Source organism: Babylonia areolata, chromosome 21 (assembly GCF_041734735.1).
Source record: "Babylonia areolata isolate BAREFJ2019XMU chromosome 21, ASM4173473v1, whole genome shotgun sequence".
NCBI lineage: Eukaryota > Metazoa > Mollusca > Gastropoda > Neogastropoda > Buccinidae > Babylonia > Babylonia areolata.
Genome location: NC_134896.1, coordinates 14,968,345 through 14,986,823, shown reverse-complemented (window position 1 = coordinate 14,986,823; position 18,479 = coordinate 14,968,345). Strand labels below are relative to the sequence as shown.

The following is an 18,479-nucleotide window of genomic DNA, read 5'->3' as shown; positions in this document are numbered from 1 at the left end:
GGGGAAGGAGTGGGCAGTCATCTGCAAAAAGCACTTCCAGAGCCAGCTCTCCCATTGTCGGGCCATGCGTTTTCTCGGATTAAAGACACTTCCATCAGTCTGGAACCGTATATAGATCACTTCTGCGAGATTCCGTTAAGCCTCTCTAAGCATCATGCTGAAGAAGATTTCAAAGAGCGTTGGAGCAAGGACATAGCCTTGTTTGTCAGTTGGGACAGGTGTTCTCTGAAGCCGCTTTGGCTTTCTGGTAGGTTTTCATCGGCAACCGTGAGTTTTTGTCCGAGATGACTCTGAAAAGTAACTTCCCTGCTATGGGTGACAGTGTAACCCCTGTGTAATTTGAGAGGTCTGATTTCTCTTTGTTTTTGTACAGGGAGATAATGACAGCGTTGCAGAGATCTCGTGGAACAATTCCTCTTTCCCAGCATGCTGTGAATAGGCCTGTGAGCTTCTCAAGAAGATCGTTACATCCTAGCTTATACACCTCTGCTGGTATACCGTCTGCTCCAGGAGCCTTGTGACACTTGAGCTTTGCAACGTCTGCTTTCACCTCTTCCTGAGTGAGATGGGGGGGGGGGGGGGAGGGATTGTCGAGTTCCATCCTTACTGCTTGTTGGGGAACCTTCCTGACTGCCTCCTTGTGTCCCCAAAGGACGGACGGGCGCAATAGCCGAGTGGTTAAAGCGTGGGACTTTCAATCTGAGGGTCCCAGGTTCGAAACTCGGTGACGGCGCCTGGTGCTAGTGCTTGAACCCGCTCGTGTGTATACGCAAGCAGAAGATCAAATACGCACGTTAAAGATCCTGTAATCCATGTCAGCGTTCGGTGGGTTATGAAAACAAGAACATACCCAGCATGCACACCCCCAAAAGCGGAGTATGGATGCCTATATGGCGGGGTAAAAACGATCATACACGTAAAAGCCCACTCGTGTACATACGAGTGAACGTGGGAGCTGCAGCCTACGAACGCAGAAGAAGAAGATCCCCAAAGAAGTTCCCTCAGTGCTCTGTCTAGTGCTGGAGGATTGGTTCCTTGTCAGTGAGGAGGCTGGTGCCATCTACACCACGTGATTGCAGAGGTGCGTGCAGTGGATGGGTTGGGCCTTAATTATACCTCGCACGGTGCCTCATAGAATGCAGGGTGTTATCAGTGTCTGCATACAACTAGATTTGCTCTGTTAGCGTTATCCACATTTGTTTTCCATTTTTTTCTCAGCTTGTGCTGCAGAGTGCTGCATGTTTTCCTCTAGGCGAAAGTTTTCAGTTCAGCAACAAGGTACCCAATACCTCTGAACCGCCTACATACAGAGTTGAAACTGTGACTCCCAGTGTCATCAAACACCTGTCGTTTCGCCTCTTCTACAGTGCTCTCGGCCATTCATCTCGCCTGCACAATGTTGGTTTAAAAAAAGTTCAAATATAAACAGAATTAAAAAGTCAAACTGCCACGTAGGTTTATACTGAAGGCCATTGCGCGCAAACTAACCCCACTCCTTAGGCCAGGTGACTCTCCACAGTGGCTCAGCGGACTAGGACGGCTGTGGCGACTCTCCTGGCTCAAAAACCTACTCTGGAAGCGTGGAGGGGGGGGGGGGGGGGGGCGTGTATTCCAGACAGGGGCTCGGCAACCAGAAACTCGCGGCATGTCCATAGATCCAGGGTCTTTACATGTTGAGGCTGCCTAGCACTCCTTGGCACTTCGTTGGTGTTACGAAGACGTCCTAGTCCTAGAGGGATCACCTGTCAAGGGTGACGGGCTCCATCTATCCGGCTTCGCAGTCAGAGTTGTACTTCTCCTGGACTGACTGCAATACGATGGCAAAGGAGACCACTCTGCCCACCCAGTTAGAACATCGGGCACTCGGTCATGCTAAGACAGCAAACCCAAGGAAAAGAAGACATCAAGCGAAGGTGCTGCCATGGGCACAGTAACGTAGGGGAAGCCATTCGCAAGGACGTCCTGCCTGGCAAGTCCTGGCATCACTACACCTGGACAGGAGAGACTGTGGGAGACGCGTCACTTTCAGTTAGTTAGCAGGACCCTCCTCATCCCCAGGTGAAATACAGACCCCAGACGAACAGACAGACAGATACAGAACACCTCTTGTTCGAGGTCACAGTTTCTGTCAGGCTGGTCGAAGAATGTGTGGAGTGACGAAAGGCTCGTTAGACGTCCCCCTCCCCCCCCCCCCCCCAAGTCACCCTCATCTGGCCCCGCAATTCCACTCCCTTTCCCTCCCTCTGGCCAATTGGATTTTGTCTTCGTGAACTGTCTGCACAGTCTCGGCCCTAACGTTCGCGTTATCTAATTCTTCGCCCCCTGTCTCTTTCATCAGCCTTTCGTTTGCTTTTCGTCTAATTTATCTGTTTAATTTAGAAGGGATAAGAACCGGGGGTTTTCTTGTTACATTGCCCCCATTTATTCAGTCTTATTTTTGTTTTGTGATTGTTATGGTTGCTCTTGCTGTTGTTGTTCATCATCATCATCATCATCATAATCATCATCACCATCAGCATCAGCAGCAACAACAACAACATTTTCTCTTAACCACCACAGTCCAAATCTTATTCCGATTTCGATTCTTCTTCTTTCATATATCACTCTATCTTTCCACTTGGAGGATGCCGAATGGTCTTTCAGTATAGATAGTATCCCCACATTCTGGAAATACTTCGTTAGGTTTGCTATTTTCTGTTGCTGTTTTTGTTTCTGGGCTTTTCGTTTTCTCTCTGCCATCTCTTCTGTTCTGTTTGACGGGCACAATAGCCGAATGGTTAAAGCGTTGGACTTTCAATCTGAAGATCCCGGGTTCGAATCTCGGTAACAGCGCTTGGTGGGAAAAAAGAGTGGAGATTTTTCCGATCTCCCAGGTCAACATAACATGTGCAGACCTGCTAGTGCCTGAACCCCCTATGTGTGTATACGCACGCAGAAGATCAAACACGCACTTTAAATATCCTGTAGCCCGTGTCACGGTGGGTTATAGAGACACGAAAATACCCAGCATGCATGAACTACGACAGAGTCATCGGCAAATTGATGTTGGTCATGTATCGGAAAGAAGAAGATTATCGAGTGTCGAAAGGCTCGTTAGACGTTCACCCCCCCCCCCGTCCCCCGCAACCACCACCACACCAAGAAATCCCAATCCCGCCCCCTCCCTCTGGCCGATTGAATTTTGTCGCCGAGGACTGTCTGCACAGTCGGCCTTAACGTTCTCGTTATTGAATTCTTCAGTCTAGGTATCTCTTCTTATTAGGACTATGTTACCAAGTCTTCGTCACATCCATTTATTCAGTCTTCTTGTTGTGGTCGTTGTTATTGCTGTTGTGTTGTTGTTGATGTTTATGTTGTTGTTTTTGTTCTTCATCATCATCATCATCATCATCATCATCATCTTCTTCTTCTTCTTCTTCTTCTTCTTCTTCTTCTTCTTCTTCTTCTTCTTCTTCTTCTTCATCATCATCATCATCATCCTCCTCCTCCTCCTCCTCTTCTTCTTTTTTTTTCTTCTTCTTCTTCATCATCATCATCATCATCTTCTTCTTCTTCTTCTTCGTCTCCTTCTTTCTCTTCTTTCTCTTTCTCCTTGGGGATGCCGGAGGCTCTTTCAGTGTAAACAGTATCCCCACTTTCTGGAAAATGTGTGCTAGATATTTCTTCTTCTCTATCACCTTCGTTGTTTCTGGATTTCTTTTCCGGTTCTCTTCTGATTGTCGAATGTCGAAAGATGCGTTAGACGTACACCCCCCCCCCTCCCCCGCAACCACCACCACACCAAGGAATCCCAATCCCGCCCCCTCCCTCTGGCCGATTGAATTTTGTCGCCGAGGACTGTCTGCACAGTCGGCCTTAACGTTCTCGTTATTGAATTCTTCAGTCTAGGTATCTCTTCTTATTAGGACTCTGTTACCAAGTCTTCGTCACATCCATTTATTCAGTCTTCTTGTTGTGGTCGTTGTTATTGCTGTTGTGTTGTTGTTGATGTTGTTGTTGTTGTTGTTGTTGTTGTTGTTGATCATCATCATCATCTTTTCTTCTTCTTCTTCATTATCATCATCATCATCATCATTATCATCATCATCTTCATCATCATCATCATCATCATCATCATCATCATCGTCATCATCTTCTTCTTCTTCTTCATCATCATCATCATCATCATCATCACATCTTCTTCTTCTTCTTTTTTATCTTCATCTCTTCTTCTTCTTCTTTTTTATCTTCATCATCATCATCTTCTTCTTCTTCTTCTTTTTCTTCATCATCATCATCATCATCATCATCATCTTCTTCTTCTTCTTTTTCTTCTTCATCATCATCATCATCATCATCATCTTCTTCTTCTTCTTCTTTTTCTTCATCATCATCATCATCTTCTTCTTCTTCGTCTCCTTCTTTCTCCTCTTTCTCTTCCTCCGTGGGGATGCCGGAGGCTCTTTCAGTGTAAACAGTATCCCCACTTTCTGGAAAATGTGTGCTAGATATTTCTTCTTCTCTATCACCTTCGTTGTTTCTGGATTTCTTTTCCGGTTCTTTTCTGATTGTCGAGTGTCGGAAGGCTCGTTAGACGTCCCCCCCCCCACCCCCCACGCCTAGCCCCCACCACCACGCCAAGAAATCCCAATCCCGCCCCCTCCCTCCGGCCGATTGAATTTTGTCGCCGAGGACTGTCTGCACAGTCGGCCATAACGTTCTCGTTATTGAATTCTTCAGTCTCGGTCACTTTCCTTGTTAGGACCAGGGTTTTCCTGGTTTTGGTACCGACTCTTCGTTACAGTCATTTATTCAGTGTTGTTGTTGTGGATGTTGTTGTGATTGTTGTTGTTGTTGTTGCTGCTGTTGTTGCTGTTGTTGTTGTTGCTCTTCTTCTCCTTCTTCTTCTTCTTCTTCTCGTTCGTCATCATCATCATCATCATTTTCTTCTTCTTCTTTCACTTCTTTCTCTTTCCCCTTGGGGATGCCGGGGGCTCTTTCGGTATATATAGTACCCCTCCACCTCCTGGAAAATATTTGCTAGATATTTCTTCTTCTCCATCGCCTTCGTTGTTTCTGGCTTTTCCCGTTTCTTTTCTGATTATCAAGTGTCGAAAGGCTCGTTAGATGTACCCCTCTCCCCCCCCCCCCCCTACGCAACCCCCTCCCCCCCCCGCCCCCCCCCCCCCCCCCCCCCCCCCCCCCACCCCCACACACACACCACAAGAAATCCCAATCCTGTTCCCGCCCTCCGGCCGATTGGATTTTGTCTCCATGGACTGTTTGCACAGTCGGCCTTAACGTTCTCGTTATTGGATTCTTCAGACCCAGTGTCTTTCCTTTCTTTTCTTTTAATTCATCTGTTTGATTTAGGGAGGGTAGAGACTTGGGTTTTCCTTGTTACGCTGCCGAATCTCCAATACATTCATTTTATTCCATCGTGTTGTTGTTGTTGTTGTTGTTGTGTTTGTTTAGATTTTGTTGTCGATGTTGATTTTTTTTTTTGTTGTTTTTTGTTTTTTGGGTTTTTTTTTGAGAAATCAGTGGATGCCTAAAAGTTCTGCAAGTGAGCAGGATAGTTTCAGCATCCCTGGAAGGTTCTTTCTCTCTTTTTTTTTGTGTTCCTTCCATCATCATTTTTCTCCTTTCTGTTGTCTTTTCCTTTTTTCTTTCCTCATGTTTTTAATCTGTCTTCTTCCCAATGGCATGTTCAAACACCTACAAGACCATGCAACATATATTACACATACATGAGGGCTTCACACAAAATCATATTCCTTGAAAGAGAGGCATGGTATACATACACACACACACACACCCTCTCACTCTCTGTGTGTCTCCTTTACTCACTCAATCCCCTCCCTCTCCACAAGCTCTACACCTAAGTACAATAATATGTATGTGCATGATGTTGATGTTGTTGTTGTTATTGTTGTTGCTGTTCTTCTTCTTCTCACAAACAATTCTATTTAGCATTTCCCTTTTGCCAAAGCTTATTTCATTTTCATTGGTTGCTGCATGTATCATGTTTTCATTAATATTATTATGTTTTCATCCTAAATCTATTCATATTACATAATGATGATTTTATGTCTACCATGCACACGTGACTGAATGTAATGAAGTTCGAGATAATATTTTTTGATTTTTCCTCCTTCATAAATAAATAAATAAATAAATAAATAAATAAATAAATAAATAAATAAATACTGAATTCAATCAAACGCTCTTTCAAACTGAAGAGTTTACACTGTGTGCGAGGTTTTACTATGTCTAGATAAATTTCTTCATCCTCCTTCTTCTTCCTTCTTCCACCTCTTCTTCCTCCTCTTCTTCTTCCTCCTCTTTTTTCTCCTCTTCTTCCTCTTCCTCTCCTTCCTCTTTCTCAGGAAAGCCCGTGAGCGTATAGGAAAATGTTATGATTTTCATTTAACTAAATCCTAATATGATACATTGGGCATTCTGCTGGCTATCATAAATGGGGGGTGGGGGGTGGGGGAGGAGGGAGGGGTAGGTAGATCGGGTGGAGAAAGCACGAATAGGAGAGAGGAAAGAGCAAGAGAGTTTTGGGGAGAAGGAATGAGACAGGTAGACTGACAGAAAGAGAGATGAGAGAGAGAGAGAGAGAGAGAGAGAGAGAGAGAGAGAGAGAGAGAGAGAGAGAGTGAAACTGAAACTGAACTGAAAATTTGTTAATGCCATTGACATTACAGTCCTATTGGCATGGGACACCTCAGAATAATCGTTTAGCAACATAAAAACAAATAAAACAGAAACAGCATGAATACATGAATCAAAATCATGAATCACTTTATCAGTCGGCTTCCATAGCTGAATTTGATGCACTGGTGACTCAAACACAGGAGTGCATTGCTGGCCTAAAGGACTGGATGACTCTCAACAAGCTGCAATTAAATGATGATAAGTCTGAATTTATGATAACCTGTCCAAAGAAGTTTCGTCAACATCCTTCCTTTCCTGACTCTGTTCTGATCAATAGCACACCTGTTTCACTTTCTCCCTCTGTTCGCAGTCTTGGTGTAATCCTGGACCAGTTTCTTTCCTTCCAACAGCACATTTCGAATATCTGTAAAGTTGCCTATTTGGAACTGCGTAGAATCAGCTCTATCCGCCACTATATCTCAAGCGATGCAACCAAGACACTTGTATGCTCTCTGATTCTCTCAAGATTGGATTACTGCAACTCTCTTTTGGCCGGCCTTCCCAAATATCTGTTAGACAGACTCCAACGAATTCAGAATAACGCTGCCAGACTCATTTGCAGAGCTTCTAAATTTGACCACGTTTCTCCTCTCCTTCAGTCTCTCCACTGGTTGCCTGTTTCTGATCGAATAGACTATAAGCTATCCACTCTGACCTTTTCTGCAGGAAAACGGATCTGGCCCCAAGTATCTTTCTGAACTCATCCATATCTATACCCCGCCTCGCCAGCTCCGTTCTTCCTCTGATACTCGACTTCTCAGGATACCTCACGTCAGAAGTAAGACCTATGGACACAGATCGTTTTCTTTTCAATCGCCAAAGACGTGGAACAAGCTGCCTGATAACCTCCGTCATTCTGATTCCCTCGCATCTTTTAAATCTCGTCTCAAAACTCACCTTTCCCTCAGCAATAAGTTCAATTGTGGCAGGTCCACTTCCTTTTCGTTAGGTGTGCTTGACTATGTGTGTATACATATGTATGTGTACATAACTACATGCATGTATATGAATGTGTATTGTGTGTGCGTGTGTTTATGTAAGTTTGTGCCTGCCTATGTGTGCGTATGTGTTAGGGTAGCTGTTAGATACACATGTATGTTAAAATGTATGTATGCAGTGTGTGTGTGTGTGTGTGTGTGTGTGTGTGTGTGTGTGTGTGTGTGTGTGTGTGTGTGTGTGTGTGTGTGTGTGTGTGTGTGTGTGTGTGGTCACATTTTGGTGTGTGTATGTAACATAGATATAATGTTTTATGTTAACAAAAGCGTTTTTGTAAAGCACGTAGAGTAGATTTGTGGATAGTGTGCTATATAAGTATCCATTATTATTATTATTATTATTATTAAAATCGCAGCAATAATTAAGTAAAGAAAATCACCATGTCTGTCGGAAGACAATCAAAAAACATATGTATCGAAAACGGTTTTGCCCACGCTCGACAAACTCGAGGGTGTGCTCAAACAAAAAGAAAAGAGAGAGAGAGAGAGGGGGGGGGGGGAGGGAAAGAGAGGGAGAGTGCGAATGAGAATGAGAATGTGAATATAATGTACTCATATTTCAAGGCCATAGGCCTTAATGAACGGGTGTACATAGATATGCAAACACATCACAGCTATAACAAATGTTACATTTAAATCAGTTATACCAAATCGAAATCTACTCATTATATATTTCAAACGTTTGTCCATTGTAGACAAAAGGTAAGGTTTTACTTCATCGATGTTACAAAAAGTTCTGTATGTATCAACACTGTCACTAGCCTGAATATGTTCGTGCCATTTTTGCCAGCTGCAATCAATAATTATTAATCGTTGACGAAATAGAGTAATGAATGCATTGCCACCACCGACACCCTGGTTTATCCATACATCACCAAACCCATATTCAAACAAACAATTACGCACATCAGAAACCCAATTCTAATTCCTGTAACATTTTATATGCTGTACTAGGTAACCGAAACTTACATCTGAAAAAACAGAGAAAGAGAGGGTGTGTGTGGGGGGGGGGGGGGAGGGGGGGAGAGGGAGAGAGAGCAAGAGAAAGAGAGAGAGAGAGAGAGAGAGAGAGAGAGAGATGATGATGATGATAATGATGATGATGATGAGCACAATATCATCGTAATACGCAACAGAGGAAATAATAAAAAGAGATATTGGGCGGGGGGTGGGAGGGGGATGCGGGGGGGGGGGGGGGGAATGAAAGAGATGATCAGACAGACGGGGAGAGAGACAGACAAATGAACAGACAGACAGGCAGACGGACAGAGACAGACAGACAGACAGACAGAGATTTGTGACCAAACACATTGGTGGTGACATGGGGGGAGAGACACAAGGTAACGAAGTCATCTGCCCCTTTCCTGCAGAAGCCGGCTTTGAGGCCGACACATCGGATCAAGACGAGAATCACCTCATCTGATTTACCTCCGCCTGCCCACAGAGACTGGCCTCAATAGTCCCTTTCCTTCTTTCTTTCCTTCTTTCTTTCTTTCTCTCTTTCTTTTTTTCTTTTTCTTTCTCTCTTTCTTTCCTCCTTTCTTTCTTTCTTTCGTTCTTTCTTTTTTTCTTTCTTTCTTTCTTTTTCTTTTCTTTCTTTCTTTCTTTCGTTCTTTCTTTTTTTCTTTCTTTCTTTCTTTCTTTTTCTTTCTTTCTTTCTTTTTCTTTCTTTTTTTCTTCCTCTCTTTCCTGCTTTCTGTCCTTCTTTCTTCTGCTGGCTGACTAAAACGGTTTATATTGGGAGAGAGAGAGAGAGAGACAGAGACAGACAGACAGACAGACACACACACACACACACACACACACACACAGAGATAGAGACAGAAATAGGGGAAGTAAAGAGTAAGAGAATGAGAGGAGAGAAATAGAGAGAGAGAGAGAAAGAGAGAGAGAGAGAGGAATGACAGAGAGGGAGGGATGGAGGAAGAGAGCGAAACAGACAAACAAACACGCTATCACATGTTTCTTTCGCTCTCTGGTTGATTAATTAAAACATCGAGGAGGATGAAAGAGGAATTAAAATGCTCCATGAAATTAAAAAGGCGAACTGAAAATGTTTGGCAGGGCATAATGACACAACGTTTTTGTGTTGTTTTGTGTGTTTGTTTTTTTAATGCAGTTGTTGTGTCAGTTTGCCCTGTAATGATGAATTAATTAAAAAAAACTTAATAATAATAATAATACTAATGGTATTTATATAGCGCTGAATCTTGTGCAGAGACAAATCAAAGCGCTTTCGCACCAGTCATTCACACGCATGCATAACTCTAAAACTGTAGAAACTAAAGACAAGGAAGGGCAGGCAAGGGAGGCTATTTTGGTAAGAGGTGGGTTTTAAGGCCAGATTTGAAAGAGCTGAGTGTGGAGACTTGACGAAGCGAAAAAGGAAGTTCATTCCAATTGCAAGGTCCAGAGACAGAGAAAGAACGGCGGCCAACAGTCGAGTGTTTGAATCTGGGTATGCGTAAACGGAGTGGATCTGAAGCCGATCGTAGTGAGCGAGATGGAGTGTAGAGGTGAAGGTGGCCGCAGAGATAGGAAGGGGCAGTTTTGTGAATACATCTATAACATAGAGTGCTGATCTTGTAATTTATTCGGTGTGAGACAGGGAGCCAGTGGAGATGTTGCATAAGAGTGATGTGCTCAGTTCTTTTCTTTCTTGTGAATTGAAAAGGGTGAATTGATAAAAAGGGCAAATCGATTCATCACTTTGACAGTTTTCATGTGGCCCGAGGATGATGGATTTCGAAGGGACTGAACGACGGGCGCAATAGCCAAATGGTTAAAGCGTCGGACTGTCAATCTGAGGGTCCGGGGTTCGAATCACGGTGACGGCGCCTGGTGGGTAAAGGATGGAGATTTTTACGATCTCCCAGGTCAACATATGTGCAGACCTGCCAGTGCCTGAACCCCCTTCGCGTGTATACGCAAGCAGAACATCAAATACGCACGTTAAAGATCCTATAATCCATGTCAGCGTTCGGTGGGTTATGGAAACAAGAACATACCCAGCATGCACACCCCCGAAAGCGGAGTATGGCTGCCTATATGGCGGGTTAAAAATGGTCATACACGTAAAGCCCACTCGCGTATATACGAGTGAACGTGGGAGTTGCAGCCCACGAATGCAGAAGAAGAAGAAGGGACTGAACACACAGCGTGGTGGAAAAACTCTCTATGCTGAGGGCGGGTTTATTTTAATCATTCAATGGAGATTATGAAAGTATGCAATACGATCAATTAATTTCCTTCACACACACACACACACACACACACACACACACACACACACACACACACACACACACACACACACCACATTAATGTGGATGCTCGCTTAGTTGCCCTTACGTTAGGGACGGATTGTGTTTGATTACAGAGGAAAATTGATTACAGAGTAAAAAAAAGAAAAAAGAAAAAAAAAAGACTTAATTGTGGCTACTCAACCTGAAAAAGGACGCCTGATTCAGCGCCAAATAATACCTTCCCCTCCTTGCCCCCTCCCCTATCCCGGACACCGATAAAAAAGGAATTTCTCTTCGTGAGAGAATGAAATTATTCTTATCTTATCTTAACACTGACCTTTAAGAATTGGCACACAAGCGCAATGACATCGAGGCGAAATAGATAAATAGATTTTTTTTTTAAAGAAAAAAAAGGGGGTGGGGTGGGGGGCGACTTGAAAAATGTTGGCAGCGAATCAGGATAACACTAGTTCTCCCCCAAGCCTGTCACGCAAACGCTCAACTTATATCAAAGACTGACATAAGCTTACAGCTGGGCCAACAGCGGGGGAGCTGTATGATCAGTGTTGTTGGTGTTGTTTTTTTTGTTTTGTTTTTTTTTCCATTGCAATGGGAAATCATTTACAGCTTAGTTTTTTGTGAAGGACTATGACTCTCAAACTAGAGGCAAGATTGCACTGGCTCCGAGTGCTGCAGCCTTTGGGACTAGCTGGCCTTTAGGAACCATCCTAACGCCGACTGTCCTAAAAAAAAAAACAACACCTCTTGGCCGAGAGTGTGGGGGGAGTAAGACACTTTCCACTATAATCCAATTTTTAGCCCAGATAGTCGGGACAGCAGTTGCCTCCTCTGCTGCTCTGATGGTTCATAGTCGGACACGACTGTCACACATTCAGCTCTCCTTCGCTATTGACACAATGCTGCTGACGAGCGAAGAGACACAGGACAGGGAGGGGGTGTGTGTGTGTGTGGGGGGGGGGGGACACAGCAGTAAACCAAGTCATCTCGTCATCTTCCCCTGTGTGCGGAGAGAGAGAGAAAAAAAAGGAATGGCTGAAGGGTTGACAGAGTCCTCAAAAGGTGGACCGCCTCATCTGATTTACCTCCCATCGGAGGGGCTGATTGAGCCATTGAGTGTCACCTGTTTTGAGCGTCTGCTGACTGATTAATGGACGTTCTGGAACCGAAGAAGTAGGGTGAATATATGAATGAATGAATGAATGAATGATGAATGGATGAATAAATGAATGAATGATGAATGGATGAATGAATGGATGAACGAATGAATGAATGAATGATGAAATGGATGAGTGATGATTGAATGATGATTGAATGAACGAACGAACGAACGAACGGTGAATGATGAATGAATGAATGATGAATGAATGATGAATGGATGAGTGATGATCGAACGAACGAACGAACGAACGAACGAACGATGAATAATGAATGAATGAATGAATGAATGAATGAATGAATGAATGAATGAATGAATGAATGAATGAATGAATGAATGACAGGAATTTTATTTTGTAAAGGTAATGAAATAAGCGAAGTAACTTTTTTTTTCATTTAGCCTTCGAAAAGAAAACAAAGGGGATTGTACAAAAACAAAACAAAATTGGAAAAGATAGAAAGATAACAATAATACATGAAGAGAAGACAATAATGAGGAGAAAGATGAAGGAAAGTGTGTGTGTGTGTGTGTGTGTGTGTGTGTGTGTGTGTGTGTGTGTGTGTGTGTGTGTGTGTGTGTGTGTGTGTGTGTGTGAGTTGTTTGGCAGTCATGCAGCCAGAACATAACCTCACAACAATACCCTCAACACACATGCGCGCGCACACACACACACACACACACGCGCGCGCGCGCACACACATTTTAAATGAAGCAGACGTCAGTACAATGACAAGCGGAAATTTCAATGCATGAGAACATGAATTTTAAATATTAAAAGTCTCATAGCCTTTTATTCTGTCTTCCGAGCAGCGAGTTCATGAATATTCATTGGCATAGAAAGGCGGGGCCAAGTCACCCCATCCGCCGTTTCAACCTTTCCCAACGGAAGTCAGGTTCCATACACATTTTTGGTGGGGGTGAGAAAAAATCAGATTGAAATACCTTTTCACATCGCCTCGAACTATGATCACCGGTGAACACTAAGCATCTCCTACACTGAGCACGTCACGAACACTTTGGTTCCGACAGAACATCACTTAAGCCATCGGACCCCACGATGACGTCATCATGAGTAGGAAGCTCAAAATGGTACGAACACGTCACACAAGATCCGATGGGCTCGCAAAGACCATTCTGCAGGGCACTGTACCAGGCACTAAGAAGACGGAGGCAAAAAAAAAAAAAAAAAAAAAATAAAAATAAAAAGCAAACAAACGAAAAAAAAAGTGTCAGGACAGCATCAAAGAAAGGACAGACCTGAATTTCCCAGATTCCCAGAGAGCTGCGAGAGACAGGAACCGATGGAGAGAGAACTGGTCTGGAAATCATCTGCGATGCCCTCGACGACCCTTCACTGGGTTACGGGATAGGTGAAGGTGAAGGAAGCATTAACACAGCATCAGAAGTCCAACGCCTAACCAATCTACCACGGCGCCTTCTAACAGGGAACGGGGATGCTCATGCAGTCTGGCTCCGCGACTGAGCAATTACCTGTCGACAGCAGGGGTGGAGGTGCGGGGGAGTGGGAGGGGGAGCGGGCTCAGCAGGCAATATCCTGCGTTAGTTTGAGTCAGAACAGGTACTTCTAAAACACCACTGAAGTGATTTAGAAGCAGTGCAGGGTCTTCTCCTGTGTGGGGCCTTCTGGCGACGGGAGCAACAGCCGAGAGGTTAAAGCGTTGGATTTTTTTTTTTTAATCGGAGGGTCTCGGGTTCGAATCTCGGTAACGGCGCCTGGTTGGTAAAGGGTGGAGATATTTCCGATCTGCCAGGTCAGCATATGTGCAGACCTGTTTGGGCCTGAACCCCCTGGGGTGGAGTGATGCCACTGAAATGATGCAGATAACGGGTGCAAACGGGGAAAAAACCCAACAAAACAAACGAACAATCAAACAAACAAACAAACAAACAACAAAAACAAGCAAAAAAGAATATAATACGTTTTGGAAAATCAAGGTACTGAAATCCAGAGAAAGGCAACAGAGAAAAAGCCCGAAGACTTGTTCTGGTTCCAGGACGTGTTATCCTGAAACACCATCCAGTCTTATCATATTATAAGGCAAGGTTTCTTTTCTATGTATGGATGATACTCCCTTGCCCCACAACCTCCCTCTCGTTGTCTGAATACTGTTGTAAACGTAAGAACAAACTCATTCATGTGTTCCAAACGTGGGAAGCCTTTATTTATTTTGGTTTTGTTTTATCAAAACGCGGAAAACCACATGCTGTTGATTACAGTTTACCGAGGAAGAGAGGCGCTGCTTATTGGGTTTGTACGGCATGTAATCAAGTTCTAGTTTCATCAGATTCACGCGTGGAATGGGCTGAGGATGTTAATAGGAAATGAGACTCTTTCTGCCCGTCTCTTTTGTAAGTAGCATATCTCCGTGTGTGTGTGTGTGTGTGTGTGTGTGTGTGTGTGTGTGTGTGTGTGTGTGTGTGTTAAATGTTTGAGAACGGGAGGTGACAAAGCAAGCTGGAAAAGTGTGGTGTATATATATATATATATATATATATATATATATATATATATATATAGAGAGAGAGAGAGAGAGAGAGAGAGAGAGAGAGAGAGACATGTATATGAAGACAACACACAGAGGCAAGAAGAAAAGTTCTTCCAATTCGGCACGTGTTAACGAGATTCAGACCCGACAACTTTTTTTTTTTTTTTTTTTTTTTTTGATTAACGTGCCAGGTGATTGCCTTGTAATCCCCCCGAACCCACAGCCACATGCCTTAGGTTGATTCATCTGATGCCCGTTATTTCCGTTGCCCATTGGGCTTCACAAAGACACTGACATCCTGTGTTCTTTCTTCCGGAAAGCAGCGAAGAATAGACCACCCACATTTTCCAATCAGTCACTGCCTATTATTGTATAGAACCCTTTCTTTTTTTTCGTCGTCAGCAGCAACGAAATAAGATTAAAACCCATTCAGGAGTTATTTTTGGGTTCTTCTTCTTCTTCTTCTGCGTTCGTCGGCGAAAACTCCCACGTTCACTCTCATGTTTACGAGTCGGCTTTTACGTGCATGACCGCCATGTAGGCAGCCACACTCTGCTTTCGGGGGTGTGCATGCTGGGTTTTCCTTGTTTTCATAATCCATCGAACGCCGACATGGTTTACAGGATCTTGAAAGTGCGTATTTGATCTTCTGCTTGCGTATACAGACGAAGGGGGTTCATGCACTAGTAGGTCTGCATAGGTGTTGACCTGGGAGATCGGAAAAATCTCCACCCTTTACCCACCAGGCGCCGTTACCGAGATTCGAACCCTGGACCCTCAGATTGAAAGTCCAATGCTTTAACCATTCGGCTATTAAGCCCCGTTATTTTGGGGGACGAGAGGAGAGCCGTATTGAAAAAAGGAGCAAAGGTTGAGATATTTTTTTTCTATTTTCTAATTAATTAATTTATTTATCTATTTATTTATTTGCTTCTCCCCCACCATCCGCACCGTTTCAGTGGCATTACACCCAAGCCGCTCATTCCCACCCCCGTACACAACCACACCCAGGTTTGTCTGTCGCAGTCTCAGCGTCGACAGTCCACAGGGAGCAATCACGTTCAGGTCACCAATAGACCACACGCCACCACAGGAGATCTTGCACTGCTGCTGAGTCACTTCGGCAGTGTTTGGCAGTGCCTAGTTCTGATTTTACATACGCTTGACACCACCTTCTGAGCCCCCCAACTCAACTGACGACAATAATCACTTAGGAAACAAAAAACAAAAAGAAAAAATTATGAACCCACTTGGGAGAGGAGAAGTTGAGTACTTCTTCTTCTTCTGCGTTCACTCGTATGCACACGAGTGGGCTTTTACGTGTATGACCGTTTTTACCCCGCCATGTAGGCAGCCATACTCCGTTTTCTGGGGTGTGCATGCTGGGTATGTTCTTGTTTCCATAACCCACCGAACGCTGACATGGATTACAGGCACTAGCAGGTCTGCACATATCTTGACCTGGGAGATCGTAAAAATCTCCACCCTTTACCCACCAGGCGCCGTCACCGTGATTCGAACCCGGGACCCTCGGATTGAAAGTCCAACGCTTTAACCACTCGGCTATTGCGCCCGTCGTTGAGTACTTCGACTCGTAGAGTCTTCAAAGCAACTGAAGATAACAGCAGTCACAAGTTTTCTGGCTGTTGAATAAAATTCTCTTGTCTTGAGAACAGTTCACCCATCCACTTTTCCAACCAGCAGTGAACTGTTCTCAAGACAAGATAATTTTATTCAACAGCCAGAAAACTGCACTTGTGACTGCTGCTATCTTCAGTTGCTTTGAGGACAACGAGTCGAAGTCCTCCTCCTCTCCTCTCCCAAGTGGGTTCATGATTTTTTCTTCTTGTTTATTGGATCCTGTTTTGAAAGAACCCAGGCAGTCAAACCCTTTTTTTATACCCAATAATCACTTAGCTGTGGAATCAGACAATGTACAAAGCACCCCTCCCACTCAATCCCCCATCAGCGTGGAGACCGCCACCCCGGCCCTCCAAGGACACCCCCCCCCCCCCCCCCCCCCCCCCCCCGTGAATCTGTCGACACCGAAGACCTTTTATATACGTATGTAGCTGTGAAATGAGTGCACTTGCAGACGATGAATTATGGAATGCCAGGAGTTCGCAGATCGCCGAAACCGTTCATTCCAGAAAAAAAAATATTTTGAATCCGAATTCCGCTATTTTATCTTATTTTTGCATTTAGCTGAAAAGCAGGGAGGACAATGTGTCAGAATGCGAAAGTGGCCCCTAGATTCGACAAGTTGCAGACTCTAATCAATACTTTGCCACTGAAGCTTTTTTTCCTTTCTAATAATCACACTGTGGCGCGGTGCGAAGCAAAAGAGCATGCGCAGAAGGGAATCTTTGGGGGGGGGGTTATTCATAAACAATTGGTAAGCTGCCTGAGTGCACTTGGTGTGTCTTGAACACGAGGGTAACTGTACCTTCAAGGTAACCCGTACCCGCGGGTCCCTGCCATGTCAAGGGTAACTTGCCTTCAGGCAAAATGATTTACATTCTTGAATACAGCCCCAGTTGGTCGGAAACTTCAAAGTTACATAGCCGCGAAGTTCGGTGCTGGGTCGGTTAGGGGGATAGGGGAGGAGGAGGAGGAGGGGTGGGTGGGTAGAAGCCCCAGGAGAGGGTGCGGGATGGGGTGTGGGGGAGTGGGGTGCAAGGGAAGCGGAAGCCAAAAGGAAAACACAGACTGGTGGAGGTGGGTGAAGGTGAAGAGAGGAAAGCAATGGGTTTGGGGTGTGTGTGTGTGTGTGTGGGGGGGGGGGGGGGGGGGGGGGGGGGGGGGGGGCAGGGAGCTACGTGCACAGGTACGTTAGTGGAGTGTGTGTGTGTGTGTGTGTGAGAGAGAGAGAGAGAGAGTCAAGATTTCAGGCACCGCCTCATCTTCCAGTATGTCCCTGCAGCAATGTCATTAACAACAAGAACAATACCATTAGCTCACAAGAACAAATTCTGCTTTCTAATTCAAAAAGCTTCGTGCAGGAGGAACGTAGCAACATTCATCACTAGGGAGAGAGAGAGAGAGGCTGACACTGACACTGACATATTGATATATTGTCCGTTCAGCATTTTTGCCCTGTAGACAAGGAGGGGGGGAGGGAGGATAACAATTCCATTGACATTTGTTACAAACAAATCAAAATAACATCCAGACATATGTTTACGAATTAATAGTAGTAACACACACACACACACACACACACACACACACACACACACACACACACACACACACACACACACAGATGCTGGACAGACAAACAAACACAGACAGACAGACAAGGACAGACAGACAGACACAGACAGACAAGGACAGACACACAGACAGACAAGGACAGACACACAGACAAGGACAGACAGACAAACAGAGAGATAGACACAGACAGACAGACAAGAACAGACAGGCAGACAAACATAGGCAGACAGACAAGGACAGACAGACAGACAAGGACAGACAGACAAGGACAGACACACAGACAAGGACAGACAGACAAGGACAGACAGACATAGGCAGACAGACAGACAGACATAGGCAGACAGACAGACATACAAGGACAGACAGACAGACAAGGACAGACAGACAAGGACAGACACACAGACAAGGACAGACAGACAGACAAGGACAGACAGACACAGGCACAGACAGACATAGGCAGACAGACAAGGACAGACAGACAGACAAGGACAGACAGACAGACATAGGCAGACAGACAAGGACAGACAGACAGACAAGGACAGACAGACAGACAAGGACAGACAGACAAGGACAGACAGACAGACAAGGACACACAGACAAGGACACACAGACAAGGACAGACAGATAGACAAGGACA

General features: G+C 44.6%; 1 protein-coding gene across 1 annotated transcript in view; it reads left to right on the top strand.

Moving 5' to 3' along the window:
- Window positions 1-284: 284 nt before the first annotated feature.
- LOC143296567 (uncharacterized) overlaps window positions 285-18,479 on the top strand; it is a 117,961-nt gene continuing 99,766 nt past the window's right edge. Inside the window, exon 1 of the mRNA XM_076608590.1 lies at window positions 285-297. Within this exon, the coding sequence (XP_076464705.1) occupies window positions 285-297 (13 nt within the window). The remainder of the gene's footprint in view (window positions 298-18,479) is intronic.